This window comes from Chiloscyllium punctatum, chromosome 46 (assembly GCF_047496795.1).
Source record: "Chiloscyllium punctatum isolate Juve2018m chromosome 46, sChiPun1.3, whole genome shotgun sequence".
Classification (NCBI taxonomy): Eukaryota; Metazoa; Chordata; class Chondrichthyes; order Orectolobiformes; family Hemiscylliidae; genus Chiloscyllium; species Chiloscyllium punctatum.
Genome location: NC_092784.1, coordinates 55,671,160 through 55,698,524, shown reverse-complemented (window position 1 = coordinate 55,698,524; position 27,365 = coordinate 55,671,160). Strand labels below are relative to the sequence as shown.

The window sequence follows — 27,365 nt, the reverse complement described above, 5'->3', positions numbered from 1 at the left end:
ATCGCTAACACGTTTAACACTGAGGGATTATCTAATGAGCAAATGGTCAAACAGATTGGGACTCTGGAGTTTAGGAGATTGAGAGGTGATCCCATTGAAACACATCGGAATCTTAAGGGGCTTGACAGGGTCAATGCTGAGAGGATGTTTCTCCTCATGGGAGAGCCTGGGATAGAGGGCATAGTCTCAGAATAAAGGGGTGCCACCTTAAGACTGAGATGAGGATGAATTTCTTCCCTCAGGGGGTTGTGAGTCTTTGGAGCTCCTTGCCACAGACAGCTGTGGGGGTCAGAAACCTTGTATGAATTTACAATTGAGTTGGATAGTTTCTTGGTCAGTTGGGGAATCAAGGGTTTTGGGGAAAGGGCAAGAAACGACCAATCAATTGTGACCCTCTTGAATAGTGGTGCAGGCTGGATGGGCTACTCCAGCTCCTATTTCTGATGGTCACATATTAGGATAAGTGGCCAATTGCTTGGGTAAAGAGGCTGTTTTCAAGAGAAAGATGGAGGTTTAGCTTAGGAAGGGGAGTTCTGGAGTTTAGACAGGATTGAACATGAGCAAACATTTCTGATCCCGTTTTGTAATTTTCACAGGAATTCTCTGTACAGTTCTACTGTCCCTCTATCGATTGATCTGTAGGTGGCTGTGTATCTCTGAGTGTGTGTGTGTATTTTCTTGTTGGGTGGATGATGTTGGAGGTTGATTGCTGCGGTCTGGTGTTGTGTCAGTCTCTCACACATACACACACACCTTCCTTCCCTCCCTCCCTTGTGTGTGCAGATCCGGGTAGATTGAGTCTCCAGTTCCCAGTCAGGAGAAAGACGGACACATAGACAAGGTAAGGAACACTCTGCAGTTTACCCCGTCAGTTCCATTAGCCGCAGCAATGCCTCTTTACAAAGTTCTGCAACTCGATAATCCCCATGGGCGCGGTGGAAATAATTTTTAATGGAGAAATTTGCTTACAGTGTTGTTTAAATCGAGATTGCTGATTAGCAAGGGAATGGGAGATGGTAAATATTTAACATGCATTTGTAATGAGTACATCATAAGACTTTGAAATATCAAAATCTCCAATTGGGGATTCCATTTTGCTGTTTCATCGGAGACTTTTGATGTGATTTTAATTTGGTTACGTGAAGTTTCTCTGCACAAGACTGGGTGTTGTTTTAACAAGATGTACATTTTAATTTCCGTAAGTTCACTTTTATGTTGAAAGGGGTGCTCAGCAGGGAGCTATAGACCTGCATCTCCCCACCACGGTGGTGTTTTTTGGTATTGTTAGAATGGACATTTAAGGGGTGTAAGGGTGCTGAAGGGGGTATTTTACCTGAAACATCAGCAGCTGTTAGTGAGGGTGGTGCTACGCCTTGTTCCGGAGCCTCGCCCCACCAGCTTTTCAACCCTCTTTAGGAACACGGGCTACTTAAGGAGTTCTGTCACTCCCCTCCTCTACTCTGGGGCTTATTCCGGGGGTGGGGGAGGGCATCTTGAACATCCAAAATCAGCTGGCAATAGAGCAGCTGAATGGTGACAGGTTACAGGCAGAGACTGTGTAGGCAGCCGCAGATTGGGGAGAGGCGTCCAGAGGAAATGGGGAGGAGGGTGGAGGAGGGTGGAGAAGGGGGGGGGTGAATGGGGAGGAGGGTGGAGAAGGGGGAGGTGAATGGGGAGGAGGGTGGAGAAGGGGGGAGGTGAATGGGGAGGAGGGTGGAGAAGGGGGAGGTGAATGGGGAGGAGGGTGGAGAAGGGGGGGGTGAATGGGGAGGAGGGTGGAGAAGGGGGAGGTGAATGGGGAGGAGGGTGGAGAAGGGGGGAGGAGGGTGGAGAAGGGGGGAGGTGAATGGGGAGGAGGGTGGAGAAGGGGGGGGGTGAATGGGGAGGAGGGTGGAGAAGGGGGGGGTGAATGGGGAGGAGGGTGGAGAAGGGGGGGGTGAATGGGGAGGAGGGTGGAGAAGGGGGAGGTGAATGGGGAGGAGGGTGGAGAAGGGGGGGGGTGAATGGGGAGGAGGGTGGAGAAGGGGGGGGTGAATGGGGAGGAGGGTGGAGAAGGGGGGGGTGAATGGGGAGGAGGGTGGAGAAGGGGGGGGTGAATGGGGAGGAGGGTGGAGAAGGGGGGGGGTGAATGGGGAGGAGGGTGGAGAAGGGGGGGGTGAATGGGGAGGAGGGTGGAGAAGGGGGGGGGTGAATGGGGAGGAGGGTGGAGAAGGGGGGGGTGAATGGGGAGGAGGGTGGAGAAGGGGGGGGTGAATGGGGAGGAGGGTGGAGAAGGGGGGGGGTGAATGGGGAGGAGGGTGGAGAAGGGGGGGGTGAATGGGGAGGAGGGTGGAGAAGGGGGGGGTGAATGGGGAGGAGGGTGGAGAAGGGGGGGGTGAATGGGGAGGAGGGTGGAGAAGGGGGGGGTGAATGGGGAGGAGGGTGGAGAAGGGGGGGGTGAATGGGGAGGAGGGTGGAGAAGGGGGGGGGTGAATGGGGAGGAGGGTGGAGAAGGGGGGGGGTGAATGGGGAGGAGGGTGGAGAAGGGGGGGGGTGAATGGGGAGGAGGGTGGAGAAGGGGGGGGGTGAATGGGGAGGAGGGTGGAGAAGGGGGGGGGTGAATGGGGAGGAGGGTGGAGAAGGGGGGGGGTGAATGGGGAGGAGGGTGGAGAAGGGGGGGGGTGAATGGGGAGGAGGGTGGAGAAGGGGGGGGGTGAATGGGGAGGAGGGTGGAGAAGGGGGGGGGTGAATGGGGAGGAGGGTGGAGAAGGGGGGGGGGTGAATGGGGAGGAGGGTGGAGAAGGGGGGGGGGTGAATGGGGAGGAGGGTGGAGAAGGGGGGGGGTGAATGGGGAGGAGGGTGGAGAAGGGGGGGGGTGAATGGGGAGGAGGGTGGAGAAGGGGGGGGTGAATGGGGAGGAGGGTGGAGAAGGGGGGGTGAATGGGGAGGAGGGTGGAGAAGGGGGGGGGTGAATGGGGAGGAGGGTGGAGAAGGGGGGGGTGAATGGGGAGGAGGGTGGAGAAGGGGGGGGGTGAATGGGGAGGAGGGTGGAGAAGGGGGGGGTGAATGGGGAGGAGGGTGGAGAAGGGGGGGTGAATGGGGAGGAGGGTGGAGAAGGGGGGGTGAATGGGGAGGAGGGTGGAGAAGGGGGGGTGAATGGGGAGGAGGGTGGAGAAGTGGGTTGGACTGGAAGAATTGTCGAGTGGGGGAGAGAAACAGGAGGGAGGGATTTGGGGCATGGAGGAAAATGGAGAGGGAAGGAGAAATTAAGATCGAGGAACTGAGTTGAGTTTCTTTCAAAATCTGGAGGGTGAATGGCGGTAGGTTGTCTAATCCCTACAGTGGGATAGTAGGCCATTCAGCCCATCGAGTCCATACCGACCCTCTGAAAAGCATTCCACCCAGACCCGCCCTATAACACTCCGTTTCCCATGGCCTACCCACCCAGCCTTGCACATCCCTGAACACTATGGGCAATTTCCCATAGCCAGTCCACCCAAACCTGCACATGTTTGGACTGTGGGAGGAAACCAGAGCAAACCCACACAGACACGGGGAGACTGTGCAAACTCCACACAAACGGTCGCCTGAGGCTGGAATTGAACCCAGGTTCTGTGAGGCACCGGAAAATCTCAAACAGAGGAATCTGATGCCCAGTCCCATGAGCCAAGGGTGTGAAAATGAGTCAGTGAGATTGGGGAGGAAGGAGGAGAGGAGAAAATCGCTTTGCACCTGCAGGGAACATCTGGGACCTGTCCAGTGTTCTGTGAATCCTGCTCAGTGACCTCCTCCTTCTCACTGCTGTCTCCCAGCCTCCCCCTCTCTCTCCTTCATAAACTGCAGCTCCCTCCAGACCGGTCTGCTCTAGATTGTCATCAATGTCTTCCACTGGCTTCCTAGTTGGCCACCACCCTCTAACCCATGTTCGTGAGAGCCTATCAGAGTCATACACACACCCCACGCCCTCCTCACAATGGCCCTGCCCCATCACTACTTCCAGTGGGCAGACTGTGAGTACAGTACCCTCCTTTCTATCTTTCTTCAGAAAGACGTTGTGAAACTTGAAAGGGTTCAGAAAAGATTGACAAGGATGCTGCCAGGTTTGGAGGATATGAGCTATAGGGAGAGGCTGAACAGGCTGGGGCTATTTTCCCTGGTGCGTCAGAGGCTGAGGGGCTATCTTATAGAGGTTTATAAGATCATGAGGGGCATGGAAAGGATAAATAGACAAAGTCTTTTCCCTGGGGTCGGGGAGTCCAGAACTAGAGGGCATAGGTTTAGGGTGAGAGGGGAAAGATATAAAAGAGACCTAAGGGGCAACGTTTTCACACACACAGAGTGGTGCGCAAATGGAATGAGCTGCCAGAGAAAGTGGTGGAGGCTGGTACAATTGCAACATTTAAAAGGGATTTGGATGGGTATATGAATAGGAAGGGTTTGGAGGGATATGGGCCAAGTGCTGGCAAATGGGACTAGATTGGGTTGGGATATCTGGTCAGCATGGACAGGTTGGACCGAAGGGTCTGTTTCCATGCTGTACATGTCTATGACTTTATGACTCTAATTGACTAACTCTGGTCCCTGCCACTCCTAGAGCCTGGGGCTACTCTGCATGTGAAGTACTGTTCCCTGCACTGGGTTCATTATTCACTTATGAATGGCTCGTTACTAAGCTGTGCTGTTGGGAGTGGTTTCCAAAGCTTTTCTGTTGCCCTGTTCCTGTTCCTGCTGCTCTTACTCAGCTGCCCTTTTAAACTCCATGTTTATCACACCCGTACTCTGTCAGAAAAGAAGGGGGGAGTTCAGGTGAGCTCCCCACAGTCTCAGCAAGAATGTCCCATGCACAAAATAAGGCAAATAGACAATGTTACATTTCCACAGTGTGGTTCACAACTCCCAGGCATCCCCAAGTTGAATCAAGGTTGTAAATCTGTAGTGCACAGCAAGATCCCACAAGGTCCAATGGGGCTCCCATGGAAGAGGCATACCAGACTTGAACCATTAACTCTCTCTGTCTGTCTCTCTGTCTGTCTCTCTGTCTGTCTCTCTGTCTGTCTCTCTGTCTCTGTCTCTCTGTCTCTGTCTCTGTCTCTGTCTCTGTCTCTGTCTCTCTCTCTGTCTCTCTCTCTCTCTCTCTGTCTCTCTCTCTCTCTCTGTCTCACACTCTCTGTCTCGGTCTCTCTCTGTCTCACACTCTCTGTCTCGGTCTCTCTCTCTGTCTCTCTCTCTGTCTCTCTCTCTGTCTCTCTCTCTGTCTCTCTCTCTGTCTCTCTCTCTGTCTCTCTCTTTCTGCTTCTCTCTGACTCTGTCTCTCTCTCTGCCTCGCTGTCTCTCTCTGTCTCTCTCTCTCTCTCTGTCTCTATATCTCTGTCTCTGTCTCTCCCTCTCTCTGTCTCTCCCTCTCTCTGTCTCTCCCTCTCTCTGTCTCCCTCTCTCTGTCTCCCTCTCTCTGTCTCCCTCTCTCTGTCTCCCTCTCTCTGTCTCCCTCTCTCTGTCTCCCTCTCTCTGTCTGTCTCTCTCTGTCTGTCTCTCTCTGTCTGTCTCTCTCTGTCTGTCTCTCTCTGTCTGTCTCTCTTTGTCTGTCTCTGTCTCTCTCTCTGTGTCTGTCTGTCTCTGTCTCTCTGTGTCTCTCTGTCTCTCTCTACTGGATGACCTGCTGAGTTTCTCCAGCATTTTCTGTTTTTATTTCAGTCTCCCAGCGCCCGCAGTATTTTTGCTTTCACAAGATTCCACCATTTGGCTTGAGAAACAGATTTCGCTTTCTCAGCAAAGTGGAGGGAGAGATAATGTTTAGCTGAAACATCAGCAAGAGCTCTCCTGCTTTTCCACACCCACACGCCACAGAGGGCGACAGGCCCGAGTGGACATGGTCTTGGTTCAAAGTCTGATTGGAACTACAACTGCATCTCAGCTGGCCCCACACTCCCCTCCAAGTCTCACGGATCCAGACTGAATTTGCACTCCAGGGCTTGAATGCAGAGGGAGTGGTTCAGTGCAGTTTTGGATGCATTGTCGACGGAAGACCCCCATCTGCCTGATCCAGGGGAGGAGTGCTGTGGGAGTAAAAGATCCCACAGCACTTAGTTTGAATTCCCTAGTGTCTTGGTCAATATATTCCTCAGTCAAAAAGTGTGGTGCTGGAAAAGCACAGCGGGTCAGGCAGCATCCGAGGAGCAGGAGACTCGGCATTTCTGGTATAAGCCCTTCCTCGGTTAATATCGCCAAGAAAAGTATTATCTGCTGATGATCCCATTGCTGCTTTTTCATGGCTATGGTGGTGTTGCAAGGCCAGTATTTGTTGTTCATTGCCATTTGCCTTTGAATGATTTTCTAGACCGTTGTAGAGGGCAGTGAAGAGTCAGCTACATTGCTCTAGGGTCTGGAGGTCACGTGTAGGCCAAACCAGGTAAGGACAGCAGACCTTATCGAAAGAGCTCCTTTCCCAAAGAGCATTAGGATAGTGTTTTAAGCAACAAGTGAAGATAACATCCATAGAGAAGCCAACTTCAACTCTACATTGACTTCAAATCCCATCAGTTGCCCCCACCCCCAGAGTATTGGTCCCAGCCTCTGGATTACTGGTCTAGTGACATTACCCCAGTGCCATCATCCCCACAGACTGTGTTACCACATTTTTTACATTACAACACTGATTATGCTTTAAAAATAATTTGTTTGCTGTAAAGTACTTTGGGATATCAATAGGCTATTTTGAAAAGTGCTTTATAAATGCAAGTCTTTCTTTTTCACTGTCAGAGCTGCAGTGGGGGTTCCTGCGCTGGAGTGGGAATTGAATCTCTGTGACTCAGCACCACGGACACTACCCACTGAGCTGTGATGTAGGGACGGCAAGGGCAAACTGAGAGCCTGTGGGTGGGCTAAAGGTGGAGGAATTATTAGCTTTCAATTGGCTTTACTCTCCTTTCCACTCACTGGTAATTAAAATGTTGCCTCTATCATGTCCCTTTCCCCAGTCCCCAAACCCATGGACTGGTTGGGATTGGAATTGACTCTCTACCCAACATAACCTGTCTTTTATAGTATCGTGTAGTTGCATGTAATCTAATTGTATCTGCATGTTCATAATCATGCCACTTTGTAATGGTAGTAAGACATGGTCTTGAAATGTTTGATTAGGCCCATGTGGTGTTTCAAAAGCACCAATTTAGCTTTGTTCACAACAAAGAGATAGTTGTTGGAGCCAGGGAACTTGGATGAATTGAATCCACTCCCTAGCCTGGGGGTAGTGAAGTTAAATGGAGCTCTGTGATGTTACCCTGGCAGAGATAATCCAGCCCAGCACAAAGTAAGGAGTGAGACAAAAGACCTTTCCAGGTCTGTGTAAATGGCACAGTCAAACCACTAGGGGGAGGCATTTTGCGAACTTCGACGAGGTGACTCCTGATTGGATGGAACTTCCAAACATATGTTTTGTTGATTAGATGGGTTCAAGCAACCATCATGATTGGCACCACATTTATTCCCCCTCCCCCCTTGATTGGCAAAGCACAATAGCAGCAGAGTGCACCATATGCACTAGAATTTCACCTTAGACAGCACCTTCTAAACCCACAATCATCTAGAAGGACAAGGGCAGCAGATAAATGGGTGCACCACCCCCTGCAAGTTCCCCTCCGAGCCACTCACCATCATGACTTGGGAATATATTGCCATTCCTTCAGTGTCGCTGGGTCAAAATCCTGGAACGCCCTCCCTCAGGCCATTGTGGGTCTGAGTGCAGCAGCTCAAGAAGGCAGCTCATCACCCAGCAACAGCTCCATCCCACAAGTGAATATCAGAAACATCCCACATCAAACTGATGGTATTGCAGCAACATCGGTGCTTTGTAACATTGCTCTCACGAGGCCAGAATGAAAACAATTCCCTCTTCCTTTCCGTTCTTCTTTCATGGGAGATGTGGAATCGCTGGCTGGGTTGTTTCCCACCCTGAATGACTCATGAGTGCAGTGGTTAGCTTGGCCATTTCAGGGGGTAGTTAAGAGTCAATGACCTTGCTGTGGATTGGGAGCCACATGTAGGCCAGACCAAATAAAGCTGGTAGATTTCCTTCCTTAAAGAGCAAATCAAATGCATTCTTACAACACAAAATGATGTTTCATACTCGTCATTGTTAAGGCTAACTCTACACTTCAGATTTATTGATCGAATTTAAATTCCGCCCGCTATCCATGGTAAGATTTGAAACCATGCCCTCAGATCATTAGCCTGGGCCTCTAGATTTCGAATCCAGTAATGTTGCCATTATTCCCTTATATTATACCTCCATTATACCCTGGAGGCACTTGGACTGCTGGTAGTGCAACAAAACAAGCTTCTCAATTGTGGACTAAAACAGCGAGAACTATCAATAAACAATGACCTATAAAAGCAAAAATCTGCAGATTCTGAAATCAGAAGGAAATAGACTAAGTTTCTAGAAATACTCAGCAGCTCTGGCAACATCCGTGGAGCGGGAATGTTTTGGATCACCTTTGTGAGAATGTTCAGTGTTGGTTTTCTGAGACGTACACGAGTATTTTCCCCGATACAGGGAGCCAAGGACAAGCGGCCATAACTTTGGGGATAAAGGGGCATCCATTAGTGTCTAAGTTGGAGAAGAAATTTCTTCCCTCGAGGTTGTGAAATTTCTATCCTTCAGGGCAGTGGATTGAGAATGCTCAAGATTGAGATCCATAAGCTGGACCAATAGGAGAATCATTTGGGGATCGGTGGGAAATGAATCCCAGTAGTGGATCTGGGATGATGGAAGAGGCTTGAGGGACCAACTGGTTCTTATTTCTTACATTCTGACAATGAACCCAATTCACTGAGGGCAAGTGTAAACTGAATTGTCTGCTACCTGCACTCAGTCTAATCGGGTATGGAGATGCAACACAATGTATGGATCAGTAGATGCCAATAGTGCACAGTATCTTGAATTGTCGAGTCAGCAAAGTATTTGGTTCAGGTAGCACTTAGCTTCTCCCAGCTTTGTCTGTGAAAGAATATTTGACTCTCTCACTCTGTACCTGTCATCTCCATAAAGAATCGACGTTTCGGGCATAAGCCCTTCTCCTGCTCCTCGGATGCTGCCTGGCCTGCTGCGCTTTTCCAGCACCACACTTTTCAACTCTGGTCTCCAGCATCTGCAGTCCTCACTTTCTCCTGTCATCTCCATTCCCATTTCCATAAGGCTTTTAGTTCGCTTCCTTGTTTTTCTTGTCAAAAGACCACGGTACCTTGCAGGAACTTTTCGGTGGGCTTTTCTGAATCCATCAGCTGATAATTCTGAAGGCGCTAACAATTGCTGGACCAAATCAACACCCAGGAAAGGCACACAGAGCAATAGAATGTTGATTTACTGTCTAGAAGTATTACCACCATCAACGCAATGTTTTGTAGCTGATAGCTCCATCGTTCCCTCTTTAAACCTCTCCATTTGCCTGTTCTTTTCAAGATGGTCCTTAAACCAACCTCTCTGGATAAACTGAAACAGCAAACACTGGAGATTACAGCAGGTCAGGCAGCATCCATGGAGACTCAACAATCTAACATTTCGAGTCTCGGTGACTCTTCAACAGAGCTGACATGAAGTGTAGCAGGGGCAGCATTTATGCAGTAGGGGTGGGAAGGGTGGACTGCCTGGGGGGGGGGGGGGGGGGGGAGAAAGAGAGGCTGCTGATTGTGATCACTTAATCTGCATTCTGTGAGAATGGCAGAGCAATGGTGTGTCTAACTGCCAGACTGGAAAGAACAGAGTGTGGGAGGAGTGAAGAGGGGAGAGAGGACATGGTGACAGAGAATGCACCAAGTAAAGCTAAAACCAAGGGAAGGAGAGGGAACGGGTTCACAATCTGAAGGTGCTGAACTCAATATTAAGTCCAGAAGGTTGTATATGATTCACTGGAGGACTACAGCCTGGCGAGGACAGACCCATGAGCATGTGAGCAGGACGTTGTGTTAAAATGACTGGCTATGGGAAGGTCTGGGTCCGGACCAGAGGTGTTCCACAAAACGGTCACCCAGTCTGTGTTTGGCTTCGCTGGTGTAGAGTCGGCCATGTTGGGTGCAGCGAATGCAATTGACCAGAAAGGAAGAGGTATCGGTGAAATGCTACTTCACCTGGAAAGACTGTTTAGGCCCTTGGATGGTGAGCAGGGAGGAGGGGAAGGGGCAGATGTTGCACCTTCTGCAGTTACATGGGGGAGTGTGGTGGTGATTGAGGAATGGACTAGGGTGTCCGGTACAGATTCCAGCATTGCAGGAATGGTCCCCTTTTTGACTAGGCTTTGGGTCATCTGTCACTTCACATGGCTCAGTGTCAAATTTTGTGATTGGTCCTTGGGTAATTTTATTATGTCAAAGGATGCTATGTAAATGAAAGTTATTTGTAAAATGTCATCTCCAAGAGAATTGTTACATGAAAATTTCCCTTCTAACCTCTGTCCCATGGTAAAGTTCTGCAAACAGGGAGGCCAGTTGCCAATAGTAGCTAGAGTTAAACTCTGGTAAAAACAATGACTGCAGATGTCTGGTCCATTCTAAACCTTGTGCTAACTCTCGGTTGACTTGATGATGGAAACTTCCTGGTGCAGTTGAACCAACCCGAGGGCTGAATTAATTCAACATCATGAGTTAAGTTAAAAAAAGGCTCCCATTCCCGGTCAGATGAAAGTATACCACTGAGTCAGTTACCTCAGGTTTGTTTGCAGCTGACTCAGCCAGTGATGCTGATTTGAATGCAACTTTTGACAGCAGCATTACTTAAAAACTATTTGCCTGTAACAGCCATGATTAATCTCTTAGTGCCTGGGTAATGAGACTTGCTCAGTGAGAGCACTTTTTTCTTTCAGCATACAACAAAGTAGCACTTACTCCTCAGTACTTCCGTTAGCTGGGAGGTGTTTTGGGGGGAACCCTGTGTTCAAGGCTCCATACGTTTTCAAATACAATCTGTTACAAATATAAGCAGCTGTTTGGTGGGACCGAACCTGAGTATTGCTACATCGAACCACGCTATTGAAGCTTTCTGTCTTGTACTTCAGGACAGAATCCCAAGAACATCAAATCTCAAAAGGAACAATCATTGATCCTTCACGATCCTGTTTGTAAATGACAGGGCCCTGTGTGTGTTTCCAGCACACACAACTGAGCCAAATCATGAGCTCAACTATGATAATCTTACATTGGCTGTTAGTGTGATTCTCAGCACCGTCTGAATTGTTTAGCAAGTGTTGTCCAATCACAACGCTGTTGGATTCAATATTCTGAGTGATGACTGAGTTTGGTCAGTACTGCAGCTGTCATGTACAGCCAAAGAGAGATGATCAACCCGTCAATGAGATGTACAGTCAATTATCTGGCATCATACTGGCACTGAAATTCATATACCACATTACTCATTTGTGTGATTGTTTTGGGTGCTGAGAGTTGGCACAGTTATAAATGCCCCATTATCCATTGTGTAGAGTCTTGTCATATTTCTTTTCAAAATCGCAAAGATTTAGTGACATTGGATGCAGTAATACCATGCTTTTTACATTATTGTTCCCAGACTGTTGCTAAGGATCTGTTTAATAGAATTGTGGACAATAGCTGATCCAGTTTCAGAAGAATAATGTATTGAGAAGAATAAAGTGGGCAGGGTCTTCATGTTGCAGGACATGTGTTTTTAACATACAGTTTCTCTAAGTATTGCTACAACGAGACAACTGAGTCGGATTTAGGTGAGTTTTAGGTGCCTCCTACGTGGGATCTTTGAAAGATTTGGACAGTAACCTTTGTGTTTGACTTGGGTTAGGAGAAGAAGTGGATTCTATTTAAAAACAAGGAGCCTCAGAACCAACCCACATACCCATGTGAGAAGCTGACTAAAGGAACATCTGTGTCCCCATCCTTCCCCAGAGTGGGAAGGGTCCAACTTTGGTCACATTGTATTCCGAGGGGTTTTACTATAGAACCTATAACTGCGCCGCCCAGTCAAACAACATTGTTTACAGTATAGGAAGTAGGAGCTAGACTGGGCTATTCGGCCCATCGGATACGGCACGGTCGCTCAGGACCTGGGTTCAATTCCAGTCTCTGGCAACTGTCTGTAGAGTTTGCTTGTTCTCCCCGTATCTGCGCGGGTTTCCTCTGGGTGCTCCGGAACCCCTCCCACCTCTCCACGGTGCAGGTTCGGGGAATTGGCCATGCTAGGTTGCCCATAGTGCCGAAGGATGTGCTAGTTAGATGGGTTAGCCATGGGGATTGCAGGGTTATAAGGTAGAAGTAGGGTGGGTCTGGATGGAATGCTCTTCAGAGGGGCAGTGTCGACTCAACGGGCTGAATGGCCAGCTTCCACACTGAAGGAATTCTATGAAGCCTGTTCCAAAATTGATGAAGAGCATGGTTGGTCTGATTGTGGCCTTGATGCCACTTTTCTGCCTGTCTCCTTGATCCCTATAATCTCCCTTGTTGATCACAAATCTTTTTTTTTCTTAAAATGTATTCAGTCACCTAGCTTCCAGTGCTTTCTGGGGAAGAGAATTCCAAAGTTTAACAACTGGCTGAGAGGGGAAATTCTTCCTCCTTAACTAGGAGCCCCTTATCATTTAAACGTTTCAAGATGGATGGTCTCACAAGGCGGACTATCATCTCAGGATCTACCCAATCCAGCCTCCACAAAATCTTATGGTCCAAGATTTAAACCTTCTAAACCCTTTCTATTCATATACTCACCCAGATGTCTCTAACACTTCATATTGCCAATGACTATAGGCCCAACCTGCTCAACCTTTCCAAGCATGACGGCGATCAGTGAACAGAAATGTTTAAAGGAAAACCCAATCCTATATTAATGTTTCCACAAGGGGTTTGCTTGTGACAGTAACCTAGAGATTTATTTCTAATTCCTGGAGACTCCAAGGCAATCCAGGGTAACTGGCAACCCACTGTTCTAGAGTGATGAAATTCCTCTTCAAGTCCAATTCTGTCAAAGCAGGCAGGCTGTTATCAGGCCATTGACAAATCTCTCTCAAAGATCCCGTTCATCCCAGGGGCTCTTCTGGTGTTGTGAGCTTTACAAATCCATGGCCTGATACATTAGTCTGATGTCTGACTGGGGATGTATAGCCATAAGCAAGAAATACCATATTGGTATCATTTGCAGCAGGCGTTTTGCTATTATACTGTAACCCATGGCTTTCTGTCCATTCCCTCTCCTGGTTTGATCTCCCACTTCTAACCTTGCTAAACGTGAGCTCATCCAAAATTCTGCTACCACCCCCCCCCCATCCAAACTGGTAAAAGCTGGGTCTGTCCATCACCCCAGGGTCTGCTAACCTCCCGTAGTTCCTGGGGTGTTCCTAATTCCTAGCTTCAATGAACATTCACGTGCTTGAGCCCTCTGTGGCATCCCTGTGACCTTCCTCCAGTCTCTTTAACTCTCATGGTCTCTGTGTTCCACCAGGTCTTCACTTCTCATTCATGGAAATGCCTTCAGCTCTCTGAACCCAAAGTTCTAGAATTAGCCCTCTAAACCACTCTGCGTGCACGCATATGTGTCTCTCTGTCACTGTCTCTGTGTCTGTTTCTCTCTCTCTCTCTCTGTCTCTCTCTCTCTCTCACTCTGTCTCTCTCTCTCTCTCTGTCTCTCTCTCTCTCTGTCTGTCTCTCTCTCTCTGTGTCTGTCTGTCTCTCTCTCTCTCTCTCTCAATTTCCCTTCTTAAGATCCTTCAGTCCAACTCATCCAGACTTCCTGATCTGACCTAGTCCCATTTGCTAGCACCTGGTCCATGTCCCTCTAAACCCTTCCTATTCATATACCCATCCAGATACCTTTTAAATGTTGTAATTATATCAGCCTCCATCACTTCCTCTGGCATCTCATTCCATACATGCACCACCCTCTGTGTGAAAACGTTGTCACTTTAAGTCTTACCCCTCTCACCTTAAACCTATGCCCTCTAGTTTTAGATTCCCCCTACCCTGGGGAAAAGACCTTGGCTATTCACCCTACCCATGCCTGCCATGATTTTATAAACCTTTATAAGTCGCTCCCTCAGCCTCTGATGCTCCAAGGTAAAAAGGCCCAGGCTATTCGAAATAAAAACTGAAAGAACTGCAGATGCTGTAAATCCGAAACAAAAAGAGAAATTGCTGTAAAAGCTCAGCAGGTCTGGCAGCATCTGTGGACAGAAATCAGAGCTAATGTTTCAGATTGAGTGACCCTTCCTCAGCCTTTCCCCATAATTCAAATCCTCCAGTTCCAGCAACATGCTTGTGAATCTTTTCTACATCCTCTCAAATTTAACAAATCTTTCCTCTCGAAGGACAACCAGTATTTTAAAAGTGGTCTCACCAATATCTCCTTAAAGAGCTGGGTATTATGTGTCCTTGATGTTTAACTGGTGCATTTCTTCCATTCCTTATGTTTTGTTCTGTGGTAAAGCTGGTTTCATTTTATGTTTTATATTTCTGATTGTGGACTAGACTGGGGGGAGAAAAGGGCTACTTAAAAAGCCAAAGAACTAGGAAAGGAATTACTGGACTTCTAAAAGCTAGTTACCTCAAACTCCACTGTGTGTGTGTGTGTGTGTGTGTGTGTGTGTGTGTGTGTGTGTGCAGCTTTGTTCCAGCAGTGATGGGGGGTGGGGGGGGTGGGTGGGGGGGGAGGGGGGAAGCTGTTTATACAGAAGTGGGGCATGTGTGCTGAGTAAGATCTGACCAGCAACAAGGAACCAATTAGTTTGTGCAATTGTGACCAATCGTGGATGTCAGAGGTCATCAACTTGACAGCAGTTGTGATTGGTTCCTGGGCAGCTTGTGGGTATGAGTGATACCAGCAGAAGCATTCGGACCTTTTGGAAGGATAGGTGATCTCCTTCTCTTTCTGCAGTAAGGAAGCCTGAAGCCTGAAGAAATATCTTTCCCTTCCACCCATAAAACCAATTTTTGTGTGTGTGTGTGTGTGTGTGTGTGTGTGTGAGTGAGTGAGTGAGAGAGAGAGTGAGTTAGTGCGTGTGCGTGTGTGAGTTTTAACTCATAGAATCAAATGTGCTGGTGTTTCAGAGATGTTCGTTTGTGATTAGAACTTACTAATTTGTACAAAATAGTTAAGTACAGGAACTTGGTCAGTGGTTTCTGCTGACCTTATTCCACCAAATAGGTAAATCAGTAACCTTTTGTGCTTTGACTAAACTAGGGGTGGGGAATCTGCAGCCTTCTGGGTCATTGTGTGTGGACTTTTGAATTAATCCAAATTTTGCAGAACAAATCTTTTATTTTTTATTGATATGTTTTTCTCGTCCTTTATTATTTTTATTTTAATCTTAAAATGAATGTATTTAAAATACCAGAGAGTAAAAGAAAATTCAATGAAATAATCCTCACTGACTGACCACCACAATTAAAAAAAAATGTGAATTTTGAAGAATATATAATTGAAGTTTCTTGGATGCGGCCTTATTAGATTACAACTAACATAATGCGGCTTTCCAACATGAAAAAGTTCCCCACCTCTGGATTAGACCATTAACTTTAGTGGGAACCCCAGCTTGAGTTTTTGTGTGCCTTTTCCTGAGTGTCTCTCTGCCTGTCTTAATGGGCCCGGAGTTGGACCACCCTATCATACTGCACAATTGGAGGCCTTTCTGCCCATCATTCTGGTGCAGACTCTCTGAAAGAACTATCCAATTGGTTCCTGCACTTTTCCCTTTTCTTTGAAAGATCACCACAGTTCAACAATCTATCGAATTGGTTTTTGAAAGTTAATGTTCTTTCTGGTTCCCTTTCTCACACAGCCCATCCCACAACGTGACAATTCAAATCTTGAATACTCTGAACCTTTTGCCCTCTGTTGTCCTTTCACTGTCTGCTGTCTCCTATCCCCTTTCCACTGACACCAGCACAGATTTCAGTGGAGACAATTCCAAACATTGTAGAATCCCTACGGTGTGGAAAGCACACCATTCGGCCCATCCTCCGAAGAGCATCCCACCCTCCTACCCTATCCCTTAACCCTGCATTTCCCATGGGTAATCCACCTACACATCCCTGGATATCATGGAACAATTTAGCGTGGCCAATCCACCCTAACTTGCACATCTTTGGACTGTGGGAGGAAACCGGAGCACCCGGAAGAAACCCACACAGACACAGGGAGAATGTGCAAACTCCACACAGTCAGTCGCCTGAGGGTGGAATCAAACCCGGGTCCCTGGCACTGTGAGGCAGCAGTGCTAACCACTGAGCCACCGTGCTGCCCCAAACAAACAAATTAGGAGTAGGGATAGGCCATTCTGCCCTCTGAGACTGCTTTGCTGTTCCATATGACCACCATGATCTGTTTGTGGCCTTTGCTCCAATCTCCCACCTACCCCAATACCCTTTGACCCTCTCTCAATAACCAAGGCTATCTCTGCCATAAAAATATTCATTGAACTGGCTTCCACTACTCTCTGAGGAAGGGGGATAAAAAACCTCAGCTCATCTCTATCTACGTTGAGTGGCCCTTTATATAGAAGCACGCTGCCTTGAGAGATTTCCAATTGGGTAATGCCTCCTGTTTAAATACTCCGAGCCTTACTGTCGTTTGGGACTGCTGTTTTGAGTGTCCACTCTCCGAGCAGCTGCTGAGCCCCAGCTCGTCGATAGACAGATGCTGGAATTTTCTGTAAGTGAGTGAGTGTTTTAAGATCATTAAAATTGATCAACAATACCAAGCAACTGCTGATAAAATACTGGCCAGTGATTCTGCCTTTGCTCATTCAGTGTGTGGGTGTGTGACAGACTTCATTAACTCATGGTTTAGTTCCTTCTGGTGTCAGTAATTCTTTCTGCTGTTCATAGCAGGAGCTGGGCTACTGCGCCACACTCAATCCTGCAGACAAAATGTGTTCAGACAACGACGTAATTGCCAAGTTGGCCTGGAGTCCCTCAGCATTGTTCCATGGAGATGCAATGGCCTAGTGGTATCATTACTAGAGTATTAATCGAGAGACCAAGATAATGTTCAAATCCCAACATGGCAGATAGCGAAGTTTGTATCCAATAAAAATCTGGAATTAAGAGTCTAACTAAGACCATGAAACCACGGTGGCCCAGAGGTTAGCACTGCTGTCAGGGGCCAGGGTTCGATTCCACCCTCAAGCGACTGTCTGTGTGGAGTTTGCACGTTCTCCCCGTGCCTGTGTGGATTAGACAGAGTCGGGACGGGAGGGGGTATGTTGGATCTGGGTGGGATGCTATTCGGAGGGTCAGTGCATGCATGATGGGCCGAATGGCCTATCTTTCCACTGTAGGGATTCTATGATTTCGTGGAACAGGCAAGTCAATACCATTTCAAAATCAAGTAACAGCACAGAGAGTAAAGAAACAGTCAAGAATCTGACTTCAGGCACAGCAGAAGCTATCAGAAGTGTGTTAATTAAACTGGAACAGAGAAATGGTAATCAGGTAAGTAAAGCATCAGTGGGGGTTTTAAATTCATTCATGGGATGAGGACATCACTGGCTAGGCCAACATTTATTGCCCATCCCTAATTGCCCAGAGGGCAGTTTAGAGTCAACCACATTGCTGTGGGTCTGGAGTCACATGTAGGCCGGACCAGGTCAGGATGGCAGTTTTCTTTCCTCAAGGGCACTCGTGAGGGACAGGTCACAATGTTTGACCTGAGCAAGAGTTCTATATAGAAATGTATGGAGTGTGAGGAATAAATTAAATGCCCTGCAGGCGCAAATCCGAATTGGAGATTATGAAACAGTAGCCATTACTGAGACATGGCTCAGACAGGATGGCCTGGGATTGGGAGTTAAACATACCCCAGTTTACAGGGTGGACAGGGAAAATGGCAGAGGAGGTGGCCTGGCCTTATTGATTAGAAACATAAATGCATCATTGCAGAGGGCAGGTGTAGTGAAGCCAAGGCATTCAGAGGGGACTGTATGGGTGGAACTGAGGAGCAGTATGAAATGCTAGATTGTAAAAGGTGCAGAAATTAGGCAAGTGCATAGCCAAGGCAGAATAGTATTAATGGGGGAATTTAATTTTAACACAGATTGGGAGAGGCAGACGAGCACCTGTTGAAAGGTAGTGAATTTCTGGCGTGTGTCTGACTGACTGACTGACTGATTGTTGTCATGTGTATCGTGATACAGTGAAAAATGTTGTTCTGCATGCTGTACAGGTAGATCGTACCATACAAGGTGCATCAGGGTAGTAGTTCCAGCCACGGAGAGAGTGCAGAGAGAGAGAGATCAGAATTAACATGTGAGAGGCCCGTTCAAAAGTCTGATAACAGCAGGGAAGAAGCTGTTCTTGAATCTGTTTGTATGTCGATTCATGCGTTTACATCTGCCCGATAGCAGAAAGTGGAAGAGAGTATAACCAGGGTGGGAGGACTCTCTTTGATTATGTTGGTTACTTTCCCAGGAAGTGTAGATGAAGTTCAATGGATAGGAGGCTGGTTGGCCTGATGGACAGGGCTGTGTTCACCACTCTCTGTAGTTTTTCACTGTCTTGGGAAAAGCAGTTGGCCATATTGCACTGTGATGCATCCAGATAGGATTCTTTCTATGGTGCATCTGTGAAAATTGCTAAGAGTCCTTGTGGACATGCTGAATTTCCTTAGCCTCCTGAGGAAGGAGAGGCGTTGTTGTGCTTTTTTTGAGCATTGCATCGATGTGGGTGGACCAGGACAGATTGTCACTCACAGGAATGTGATGCTCTTGACTATCTCCACCTCGGCACCATCGATACAGTCAGGAGCGTGCCCTCCACTCTGCTTCCTGAAGTCAGTGACCAGCTCCTTCATTTTGCTGATATATGTCCTGGACTCACCAAGGAGACAAGCACTATTGGATTTAGTAATGAGTAATGGGCCAGATTTAATTAGTAATCTAATTGTGCGTGAACATTGGTCAAAAATAATGCTTATAATATGATTGAGTACAATGTCACATTTGAAATTGAAAAGCATCAGAGTTTTAGATTTAGATAAGCCTAACTCTAATGAGATAAGACAGAGACAGTAAACTGGGAAAATCTGCACATGGGTAAAACAACTGAAGAACAGTGGGAAGATGTTTAAAGAACCATTTAACACCAATTCAAAACTAGTTTACCTGTAGAGCCCTGAGTGGAAAAAGCTGCACATTACAAGAAAACCAGCCGCAGGCAAACAAACAGGCAAGAGGACAGCAGAAAACTAAATGAAAGGATTTCCAAAATGCAGGAAAGATAAACGCACAGACCCTGCTGAATGGGAAAGATACAAAGAATGGCAAAGGGCCACAAAGCAGATTGTAAGAGTTACCAAAAGGGATCATAGAAGGAAATTTGCCAGGAATGTCAAACTCAGAAGCGATTTTATAATTACATTAAGGGAAAGCAGTAGTCAGGACCATTGTTGACCCACTAAAGACTAACTATGGGGATGTTATCAGTGACTCTGAGGAAACGGTTGACATGTTGAATAATTACTCAGTAATTACAGTAAACAAAGGAAGATAGCTTGCCGGAAGGCTCAAGGAAATTAATTGTGGATCGGGAACAGGGACTGAATAAAATTAGTGTGAGTAAAGCGTCGATAATGAGGAAATTAATAGAATTAACGACGGACAAATCCCTGGGACCTGATGGTTTCCACCCGAGAGTGTTTAAGGAAGTAGGGGAGCACGTCACTACAATCTTTCAGAGTTCCCTAGATACGGGGTCATTCTGCTGGATTGCCACATGCTGCTCTGCCTTTTAAGAAGGGCGAAAGAAAAAAAAAACAGGCCATTACAGAGCAGTTAGCCCAACATCTGTGATGGGGAGCTTGTTGGAGTCTACAGTCACAGAAGGGGGAAACTGAATACCTATAAAATTTGCAGTTAATCAGGGAGAGCCAGCATGGATTCATGACAGGTAGGTCATGCCTGACGGACATAATTTAATTTTTGTAGAGGTGACCAAGGCAGTGGAGAGGGAACTGCCTGTGGTGCTGGTTTACATGGAGTTCAAGAAAGTCTGTCAGTGGTGAAGGCCCACGGAAGAGACTGTCAACTGAGATGGAGGCCTACAGAACTGAGAGTAAAGTACTGTCATGGCAGGGAAATTGTTTGAGTGGAAGGTGACAGAAAGTAGGGATAATGAGTAGGTACTCAAATTGGCAGGATGTGACCAGTGGTACCCCACAAAGGGGCCTCAATTATTCATCTCATTTATTCATGACTTAGATAATGACACAGAAGGTCATATCTCCAAATTCAACACACAGCAAGATGGCACTGCATACAGTGTAGTTGATAGCATACAATCTCAAAGGGCCAATAGGCCAAGTGAGTGGGCAAAGCTGTGGCAGATGGTGTTCAACGTAGACAAGATCAGGGCAATTTCTAGATGGTATGAAGTTAAATACATTTGATGTCCAAAGAGACTTGGGACTTCAGGTGCGTGGACCTTTTAAAATGTCATAAAGAGATGTCAAAAAGAGTCAGGTAAGCTAATGGAATGCTGGCCTCTATATTTACAGGAGTACAAGGATGCAGAAGTTATGCTGCAGTTGTACAGAACCCTGGTTAGGCCCCATTCGGTGAGTATATCTGGGCACTACACCTCAGGAAGGATAGAGTGACCTTGGAGGGAGTACAACGTAGGTTTATAAAAATGATACCTGGACCTCTTGGTTAAGTTATGAGGAGAGATGATACAGTTTTTCTCTAGAATTTAGAAGGTTAGAGGGGTGATCTGGTCGAAGTATTCAAGATGATATTAACAGGAAAACACAGGGGAGATAAAGATAAACTATTTCCACTGGCTAGGCACTTGGTCTGGGAACGAGGGCCAGACCATTCAGGAGAGATGTTCGGAAGGCTGGGAGAGGTTTGGAATTCTCTTCCACAAGCAGCAATGGATGCCAGGATCAGTTCATTTTAAATCTGAGAGAAAGAAAACTTTGTAAACTCAAAATATTGGGGCAGGTTTGTGGAACAAGGCCGCAGATCAGCCATGATATCGACTGAATGGTGGGATAGGTTTGAGGGGCTGAATAGCCTACTCTTGTTCTTATGTTTCTGAACTGCTGCAGTCCTGGGGGTGGAAGAATGTCCACAGTGCTACTAGAGAGGGAGTTCCAGGATTTTTGACCGAATGGCTGTTTCTGACTTTAATAAAGCTCTCAAGAGGGTACTTTGATATTCGGGTGTGGAAATGAGGGGAGGAGTGTACACCGAAGTGTGGATTATGCCTTGGCCAATTTAACAGGAGCTCCCAATCTGAATGGGTAGTTCCAGTTTTGGCTTTCTGGATTAGTGGTGCTGGAAGAGCACAGCAGTTCAGGCAGCATCCAAGGAGATTTCGAAGCTCCCTGGATGCTGCCTGAACTGCTGTGCTCTTCCAGCACCACTAATCCAGAATCTGGTTTCCAGCATCTGCAGTCATTGTTTTTACCTCCAGTTTTGGCTCGGTTTGGGTTGAGTGGGCTTGGTGGTGTGCCCCACCCCCCTCCAAACTTTCATCAATGCAGAGTGCTTTCCATCTTGTGACAATCAAGAGTGCAGTCAAGTGACCAGGCCGTTAACTGGGCTGTTCAAAGTGAATGTAAAAAACACTTACAGTATGGAATGTCTATCTGATTAACACAGCAAACATACCGCAGCCTTAAAAATAACTCTTTTTAAACTGCAGCTAGCAAACAGCAGGATTCTGAATCCATAACCACCAGTTTCCAGAGTGCTTCCTGAGGATCACTTTACAAACGTTGAATGTTCCAGCACCAAGAGAGGTCATTAGCTATTGGTTTCTGAGTCAGCCAGTGCCTGTAAGACGGAGGGTCAGGGGCTGGGCTCCTGCTGCAGGGTCTAGGCTGAGAGAGTGCTGCACTGTCAGCAGTGCCTTCTTTCAGACCAGGCTTCTAGGGTTTTCCCCCACCCCAGCTACAACAGCATGGTTAGCAGCTGGATGTTCTGGGGTGGGTGATTCAATCCCTGACTCCCTCACATCCCCTTCCCTGTGATGGAGGCCTCCACACTTGTCTGGAGGAGTGTGAGTCTAACAACGCCCGAGGAGCTCTATACTGTACGGCACAAAGCAGTGCTCCTGATCAGCAGCCAATGAGCCAATTCAAACATTCACTTCCTCCGCGGCACAGCAGGTCAGCAGTGTGTCCCATCAAAGGCTCCCGGAACACCTTCCTCAGTCAAGGTTAATGTAAAGATTTGTAGTTCGGGGTTTACTTGGTTTTGTTCCTGCTGCTTCCAGTTGGCCTGTTCTGGTTGGTCGTTGCAGTGGTCGGTATATCAGCTCCAGGCCAATGTGCTTGTTGATAGAGTCTGTGGATAAATTCCAGACGATACTGTACAGCAGCGCTTGGCAGGAGGCTCCGAGATGTCACCTAAACAGGGGGCGAAATATCTGCAAATCAACGTCTCAGCTCGGCGAACATCCCCACAACCACAACAACCTTCCTAACTCTCTTCTACCCAGTAAACTGCATGGGAATACAGCCACCTCACTATGCTCCCCCCAGACCTACACCTTCCTGATCATGTCGTTCACCACTGCCACGGAGGCTAAATCTTGGTTACTCCATCGCTAACTGGGGTACCTGCACCCCCACAGACTGCAGTGATCTCCTTCACTACCTTCCCAAGAGGAATTAGGATTGAACAACAAATATTGGTCCAGCCAGCGGTGGCCGCATCGATGAAATAATCTTAAAGAGACTCGGCCTGGGAAACATTGTTAAAAAAGCAGATGATCTGGCCATTGTGGGTGGTTGATGCGTTTAAGTTGGTTGCCGTGTCCCTTGCGTTGCGACACTTTTTCAAAAGAGAGCTTTGGAACATTCTGACTTCACGAGAGGCGCCACATAAATGCAAAGCTAAAAATCGCACAACACCAGGTTACAGTCCAACAGGTTTGTTTGGAAGCACTAGCTTTTGGAGCGCTGCTCCTTCTTCACATGCTCCACACCCACCTGATGAAGGAGCAGTGCTCAGAAAGCTAGTGCTTCCAAACAAACCTGTTGGACTGTAACCTGGTGTTGTGTGATTTTTTAACTTTATACCCCCACCCGGTCCAATACCGGTGTCTCCAAATCATGACATATACGCCAGCCTGTGCTTTTCCCTGGCCAGCAGTGGATAATTTGCACAATCCCGGGGTGGTGGGGTGGACTGGCTGAAGTCGGTAGCTTTTAATTCCTGATGAAGGGCTTTGGCCCGAAACGTCGATTTTGAAGCTCCTCGGATGCTGCCTGAACTGCTGTGCTCTTCCAGCACCACTAATCCGGAAGCTGGGAATGAAGCCAGCGTTGCACTTTTCTGTCGCTCCCCTTAGCTTGTCGTGTCTAAAAAATATTGTTTAAATTTCCTGTCAGTCACAAAGCCATTTTAAAGGACCAATACTGGTTTGAATTTTGAAGCGCCCAGAATGCTCGCTTCCACTCAGTCCTTGATAGACATCTTTTCTCAAACACCACCTTGAAACATGAGTGATCAACGCAAGGAATAAAGCTGGGCCGTGTAACTGTGTCAGAGAGAGCAGACAAGACAATGGACTAAGGGATGGAATAGTTAGGTACAGACACGACGGGCTGATGGGCCTTTTTTCTGTCGATCTCTGACCCTACGCCTACAAGGTTGTTTTTATTTTCACGTTTTCCCTCGGCCACTCCATGCCCGGTGTGCTGTTGGGAACACAGCACACCTTTATCAGAGAATATTTTTTTGGGGGGGGGGAGCAGGAGTTCTGATGGATATCAGTTGAAGGAAACCAGCCAACCGCCAACCCTCTGTTATCATGGTCCACCGGCCAATCAGGTGTGACAAGATCAGATCACTCTTTGGACAGTCAGAGGCTTCCCCCCCCCCCCCCCCCCCCCAAGGTCGGAAAGGTCAACTACAAGAGGTGAAAGTGCTGGTGTTGGACTGTCAGAAGTCACATGACACCAGGGTATAGTCCAACAGGTTTATTTGATATCACAAGCTTTCAGAACACTGCTCCTTCGTCAGGTGAAGCGTACAAAAGAGGGCAGAGGTTCAAGGTGAGAGGGGGTGAAGTTTAAGGAGAGAGAGTTTTTCCCACAGAAGGTGGTAGGTGCCCAGAATGCACTGTCAGTGGAGCTGGTGGAAGCAGGCACATTGTTAGTATCTAAGGCATATCTTGATAGATGCATGAATGGGAGGTGAACAGGGGATAGAAATGGCATAAGCGCAGCGAGTAGCGGGTCTCAATAAGGATTAGAATTGGTGGGCCGAAGGGCCTGTTCCTGTGCTGTATTGACTGAACAAAAACCAATATTTCAAGTGATGAAGCTGATTTCTCTGAGGGAAATCAACCACAGAGAGCACTGGCTGATTTAAGAATCAACATGAGTCCAGCAATGACTCAATCTATCATTCATTTTTCCCTCTTTTGCAAAAGCTGCATTTCATTCAAGGTTCAGTGGCCTCTATTTCCTAATCGGAAGAAGACCCATCAGTTTAAAATGATGAAGAAGTTTGCGACAAAGCAAGGTCAGGGAGACAATGTGATGATAATGTTGTTCGACTGGCCCAAGTGAATATACGGGGGTCGAAGGTTCAATTCCCCCTAGAGCCGTTGATGTACTTAAATATATTTCTTTTAACTCGTTCCCAAGGAGTGGGTGCCACTGGCTAGGCCAACACTTAGTACCCATCTCTAATTGCCCAGAGGACAGTTAAGAGTTGATAACATCATTGTTGGTCTAGAGTCACATGTAGATCAGACCAGGGTAAGGACAGCAGCTTTCCTTCCCTGAAGGACATTAGTGGAAGATTTTTGGATAATCAATATGGTTATCATTAGACTGTTAATTCCAGATGTTTTATTGAGTTCAAATTCCAACATCTGCCAAGGTGGGATTTGAACCTGGGTCCCCAGAGCATTACCTGGATTTCTGGATTAATATCTAGCAATATTAATATTTAGGCCATTAGTAGAAATGTGACGCTAGTCCTAGTAATAGACACCATCCTAATTCTTCTGTGTACTTTTTAAGAATGACAGATTTTCATCTCTGACTGTGGCCTACATGTGACTCCAGACCTTCAGTACCACGGTTGACTCTGAGCATGGCTGTCAATTCTAGGGGCGATCGGAGATGGGGAACAAGCGCTGACCTCGACCAGCGACACTCCCATCCCCCCTGCCCCCACCAGAGAAGAATAAAAATTTGAGTGTGGAGAAATAGTTTCCAACTCCCTGACAAGGGACATAAGTATAAGATTGTCACTTATACTGACTCGCTAAAGAATACTGAAGGATGATCTTTTGCATCAAGACTGGTTGAGTAGTCAAAATGGAGAGCATTGGTGCATGCTAAAAATATTTTAAGCACTCTGTGCAGATATTAAGAGGCCCCTCGATGGAACAAGTGAACCTAGACCTTCCATCCAAGAGGTGGGGACACTGGGGGAGGAAGAGACCCACTTGGTATGTTTGAAAGGAAATGGTAGCAGGATAGGGGCAGCTGGGGTGATGCAGTCATTAAAGCGTTGGAACGATATAGCACAAAGCAGACTATTCAGCCCATCGTAGTAGTTCGAGACATTTCAAATCAACTTGTTCAATGATGTTATAATGCACCTCTCGACCAGGAGGGACTTGAACCTAGGCCTCTTGCCTCAGAGGTAGGGACACTACCACCACGCAACAAGACCCCTTCCTGCGTCAGCTCAGCGAAAGAGGGCCCATTTAGTCCCTCTCCCTGCTTGTGCCCTATAGTCTTTGCCCCTGGAGTTGGGGGTTTCTAGAGAATGGGGCACAATTTTAAGGTGAGAGGGCAGCGATTTTCAAACAGACATGAGTGGGAGATCATTTTTACGTGGACGTTTGTGTGTGCAGTGAACTTCCTGAGAAAGTGGTGGAAGTAGGTACAGTTACAACATTTGAATAAGTTCATTAATAGGGAAGGTTTGGAGGGATATGGGTCAGGAGCAGGCAGGTGGAACTATTTAGTTTGGGATTACGGTTGGCATGGACCAATTGGACCCAAGAGCCTGTTTCCGTGCTGTATGACTCTATGACTGTGAATTTTAGATCATAAAAACGCACTTCGTAAAAGATGTGTTCACGTCCCCACGTTTTGCCAATTATTTTAAATTTGTGCACTCAAATTATTGATCGTTCTCCCAATGGAATCTTCTGTCCTGATAAGTATTAGCCACCTCTGTTAAATCTCTCCTTTCGGTTTCTCTGCTGTAGGGAGATCCACCACGTTTCTTCAATCACTTTCTAGCAATTAGCCCTGGAATGTTCGAGTAAGTCTTCGTGACACACCCAGAGCATCCTCCCAAAGCATGGTGTCCAGAAATAGCCACATTACTGCAGTTAGAAACAGATGCTCGTACAGAATACAAACACTGGTATCCAGCCAAATTGCCTGTTTCTTCTTCTTACCCTCGCTAAAGCCGCCATGTTTTCAGCTCTGTCCCTTTGCCCCAACTCAGCACAACGGCTGCTGAAACCTTTGTCCATCCCTACCTTACCTTGGGACCTGACTGTTCCCAACACAGGCTTCACCTCCATAGCTCACTTTCCTCCTCTTCAGACCAGTCCTACCTCGGACCAAATTTATGGTCATCTGTCCCAGTCTGTGGCTCGGCATCAGACTTGGTTTTATATTGAGCGAAAGTGAGGACTGCAGATGCTGGTGATTAGAGTCGAGAGTGTGGTGCTGGAAAAGCACAGCAGGTCAGGCAGCATCTGAGGAGCAGGAAAATCGACGTTTTGGGCAAAAGCCCTTCATCAGGAATTTTAAACAACTCAGGAGGTTTTATTAGATATGGGGTGCTATGTAAGTTGTACTTGTTATTTACGTGCTGTTGGTTCTGTTATTCTTTGTAAATTTTGCGTTCCTGAGGCTGAAACCTCCTACCCCACCCTTGACCTAATATTTGATCTTGAAGGTTCATAGTTTCTGTAACATGTATGGATGTATTCTTGTTCCACATAGGAGGAGCACACCTGGGTGTAGTGTGTGACCTAAATGGAGCTGTGTAGCTCCTCTGTGGACAGACCGAGTGATACAGAACTTAATGTTGTGGACTTGCTGCAGAATCTCTAGCTGTTGTTGTTGCAGAGACCCCACGATCTCAACCCTTAAACCAGCTCGTTCCCTTCCACTGCTGGAATGGCTAAACGCTGATGGCAGGAATAATGATTCTACGAGCAAAATACTTTCTTCCCTTTTATATTTAAAAGCTGGCCGCTTGTCAGCTTGGTTGCCTTCTTCCCAGTCAGAGAGATGCACAGCACAGAAACAGACCCTTCGGTCCAACTCGCCCATGCCGACCAGATATCCAAACTTAATCTAAACCCATTTGCCAGCACTTGACCCATATCCCTCTAAACCCTTCCTATTCATATACCCATCCAGATACCTTTTAAATGGTGGAACT

General features: G+C 47.2%; 1 protein-coding gene across 2 annotated transcripts in view; it reads left to right on the top strand.

The window, feature by feature from the left end:
* Nucleotides 1–725: 725 nt before the first annotated feature.
* Nucleotides 726–27,365, top strand: part of rab3da (RAB3D, member RAS oncogene family, a) — a 57,864-nt gene continuing 31,224 nt past the window's right edge. The window contains exon 1 of one of the 2 annotated variants that reach the window (XM_072564311.1): nt 726–841. Coding sequence is in view for 1 of the 2 variants with exons in the window: in XM_072564310.1 (XP_072420411.1) it covers nt 20,495–20,533 (39 nt within the window). In the remaining variant the exon portion in view is untranslated. Of the gene's footprint in view, nt 842–20,477; nt 20,534–27,365 lie in introns of those variants that run through there. The other variant, XM_072564310.1, reaches the window with a different exon arrangement.